Below are 2,237 nucleotides of genomic sequence, written 5' to 3'. Positions count from 1 at the left end.
TTTCTTGTTGAAAAATAATTGTCTTGTTTTAATAAAAAAACAGCAATAAGGTACATTGTAAGAAAACAATATCTTCACATAATGAGGCATTGTAATATACAATACAGTTTGTCGCTCAGTAATCTGAGAAATTTATCTTTTTCAATTTTTTACAAAATGCTGAATTCTCTACATGATTTTATACAAGATACAAAGAGCGTAACAGAAACATTAGCTTTCTTTAGAAACAATAAAACTCTACAAGCAACAAGCGAGGCAGTGGCTGCCCTCGGCCCGTCTTGGTCCCCCCGGGCTAACCCAGTCTATTTCGGGACACTAGCAGGTCCCCTCTCTTTTCTCAGGACCCTCGGATGAATCGAGGGCCGCGAGTGGCAGGGATCCTCGCCAACCGGAGGATGTCCATACATTGTATTTTTTGTTCTAGCTTCTTGGGAGTTAGAAACGTCCCTACACAGTTCAAGGATTTCTTTCGATGTGAAATGGAGATTTCACATCAGGTATAGCCTTGTTCATTCTTGGCGGTGACCGCGGTGGAGTCACGGTGCGATGCTCCACGAGCTCTTAGCGGCACATGATCCTGTCATCTGAGCATCCATTCTGCGGGGAGACAAGAGGAGGAGGACGGTTAGTTTATTTGCTCTGAGGGGGATACACAGCAGTCACAAGGAAACCGGTGCGTAAAAGGAGCTTTTACGCATGGCACTGGTAACGTTTACGCACGCGTTCAGACTTTCCAAATATGCCACAGGGGTGCGTGCACCTCAGTGGAAATAACATGGGATCTGAGGCACATAAGGCAGTATATGTTAGGAGAGATATTTACCTCAGCTGCGATGCTAGCGAGCTCGGCGTTCAGCGTGGTCAGCGGTGTGCGGGCGATGCCGCTCGCCATGAGCTGGCGGCTCTTCTCCGGCTCGTCGAGCTCGACCTGCAGGTCCCAGATGTAGTCGATGACGTGCTGCAGGATCTCCACTTTGCTCGCCTTCTTGTTCGTGGGCAGCGTGGGCACCAGTTCCTTGAGCTTGCTGTAGCAGTTGTTCATGTCCTGCAGGAAGACGCTCATCTGCTCGTCCAGCAGCGGGATCTTGATCTTGGAGATGGTCAAGCTCTGCTCGGACAGGCAGCGCACCATGTCCTCTCCGCCGACCTTGCTCTTCAGGGCGCAGGTAGATCCGACAACCTTCATCTTGATGCGTGTAAGTTTCCAAGGATTGTGATGCAGAAATGAAAAAGATGTTGGGAGATAGTCGAGTGACCAGGCTTCTCCTCCTCTTGGAAATGTGAGCAAGGGAATGTTGACAGTTAGCAACATCCACATGGGCCAACCTCCGCCTGTATATACCAGAGCAGGAGCCGAGGGGCGTGAACGAGTCCTCCTGTTTGAAGGCAGTGGGCCAATGAGATGGCTCCCTTTGTGTTGGCGGGTGGGTCCACAGCCGCGCTATCACCCAATGGCCGCTCTCGCCTGGTTATCGGGTTTTACAATCTGTTTGAGGGATGGCGTTACAAATGGAAACAAATGTGTGTCTTTTATGGGTAATATGTGGGAATCCAGCTGTCCATGGCTTGGGGACTCTGCAGGTGTAGATTGCCTGGGGACAGTCACGGGGTGGTGAATGCCTGCCTGGGTATGTGCTGTGAGAATGTGTGTGGGATGGGACGGGGCTGAATGGGATGAATGGTTAATGATAATGAGGCGGCCACGGTGCCCTAGATTTAGCCTCTCACAATGGTCGCTGGCGCTGCAGATGTGGATGAGGATAGTACAGTGAAAACAAAGTGGAGACACAGAGGGGACAGAGGATGCTGGGGGGGGGGGGAGCGATATAAACTTTATCAGCTGAGATCAGTTCAAGATGATAAAAGTTAGGGCAGGGGGACGTGTGCAGGAATGCAGCTACACAGAGTTGACTGGGTTTATGAAATCAGGAGTTTAACAACGTTACAACGAGAGGGTGAACTTCATGTCCCCGCCACTCTCTGACTCTGAGCTGTCTGAAACGCTATTTTCTTTAATTCTGGAGGCACAGAGTCTCTTTCTCCTGCGCCTCTGCAGCTCCAGTGAGCGAAGCAACTTCACGGATTCCTTCACATGTTTCTGCAGTGTGTGTGTATGTATGTGTGTGTTTGTGTGTGACAGAGAGTGTGTGTGTGATGGCGTCTCTCTCTCTCTCGCTCTCGCTCTGAATCTTCCCCCCAGATTGTCCAAACAAGCCCGAGCAGACTGGCAGGCGCCA

The 2,237-nt window shown here is 50.3% G+C and overlaps 1 protein-coding gene across 1 annotated transcript; it reads right to left on the bottom strand.

The window, feature by feature from the left end:
* id1 (inhibitor of DNA binding 1, HLH protein) lies at positions 1-1,326 on the bottom strand. The gene is made up of 2 exons (XM_062396214.1): positions 824-1,326; positions 1-597 (listed from the first exon to the last, which is right to left on the bottom strand). The coding sequence occupies exons 1-2, from the start codon at positions 1,316-1,318 to the stop codon at positions 562-564; spliced, it is 531 nt and encodes a 176-aa protein (XP_062252198.1). The 5' UTR covers positions 1,319-1,326; the 3' UTR covers positions 1-561.
* Positions 1,327-2,237: the final 911 nt, after the last annotated feature.

Source organism: Platichthys flesus, chromosome 2, assembly GCF_949316205.1.
Source record: "Platichthys flesus chromosome 2, fPlaFle2.1, whole genome shotgun sequence".
Taxonomy (NCBI): Eukaryota; Metazoa; Chordata; class Actinopteri; order Pleuronectiformes; family Pleuronectidae; genus Platichthys; species Platichthys flesus.
This window is presented reverse-complemented; position numbering and strand designations above follow the sequence as displayed.

Excerpts from the sequence above, each read along its gene's own strand:
- id1 (XM_062396214.1), bottom strand. The coding sequence starts at position 1,318 with ATGTGGATGTTGCTAACTGTCAACATTCCCTTGCTCACATTTCCAAGA. Across the intron at positions 598-823 it reads TCGCTAGCATCGCAGCTGAG|AATGGATGCTCAGATGACAG; the intron begins GTAAATATCTCT and ends GTCTCCCCGCAG.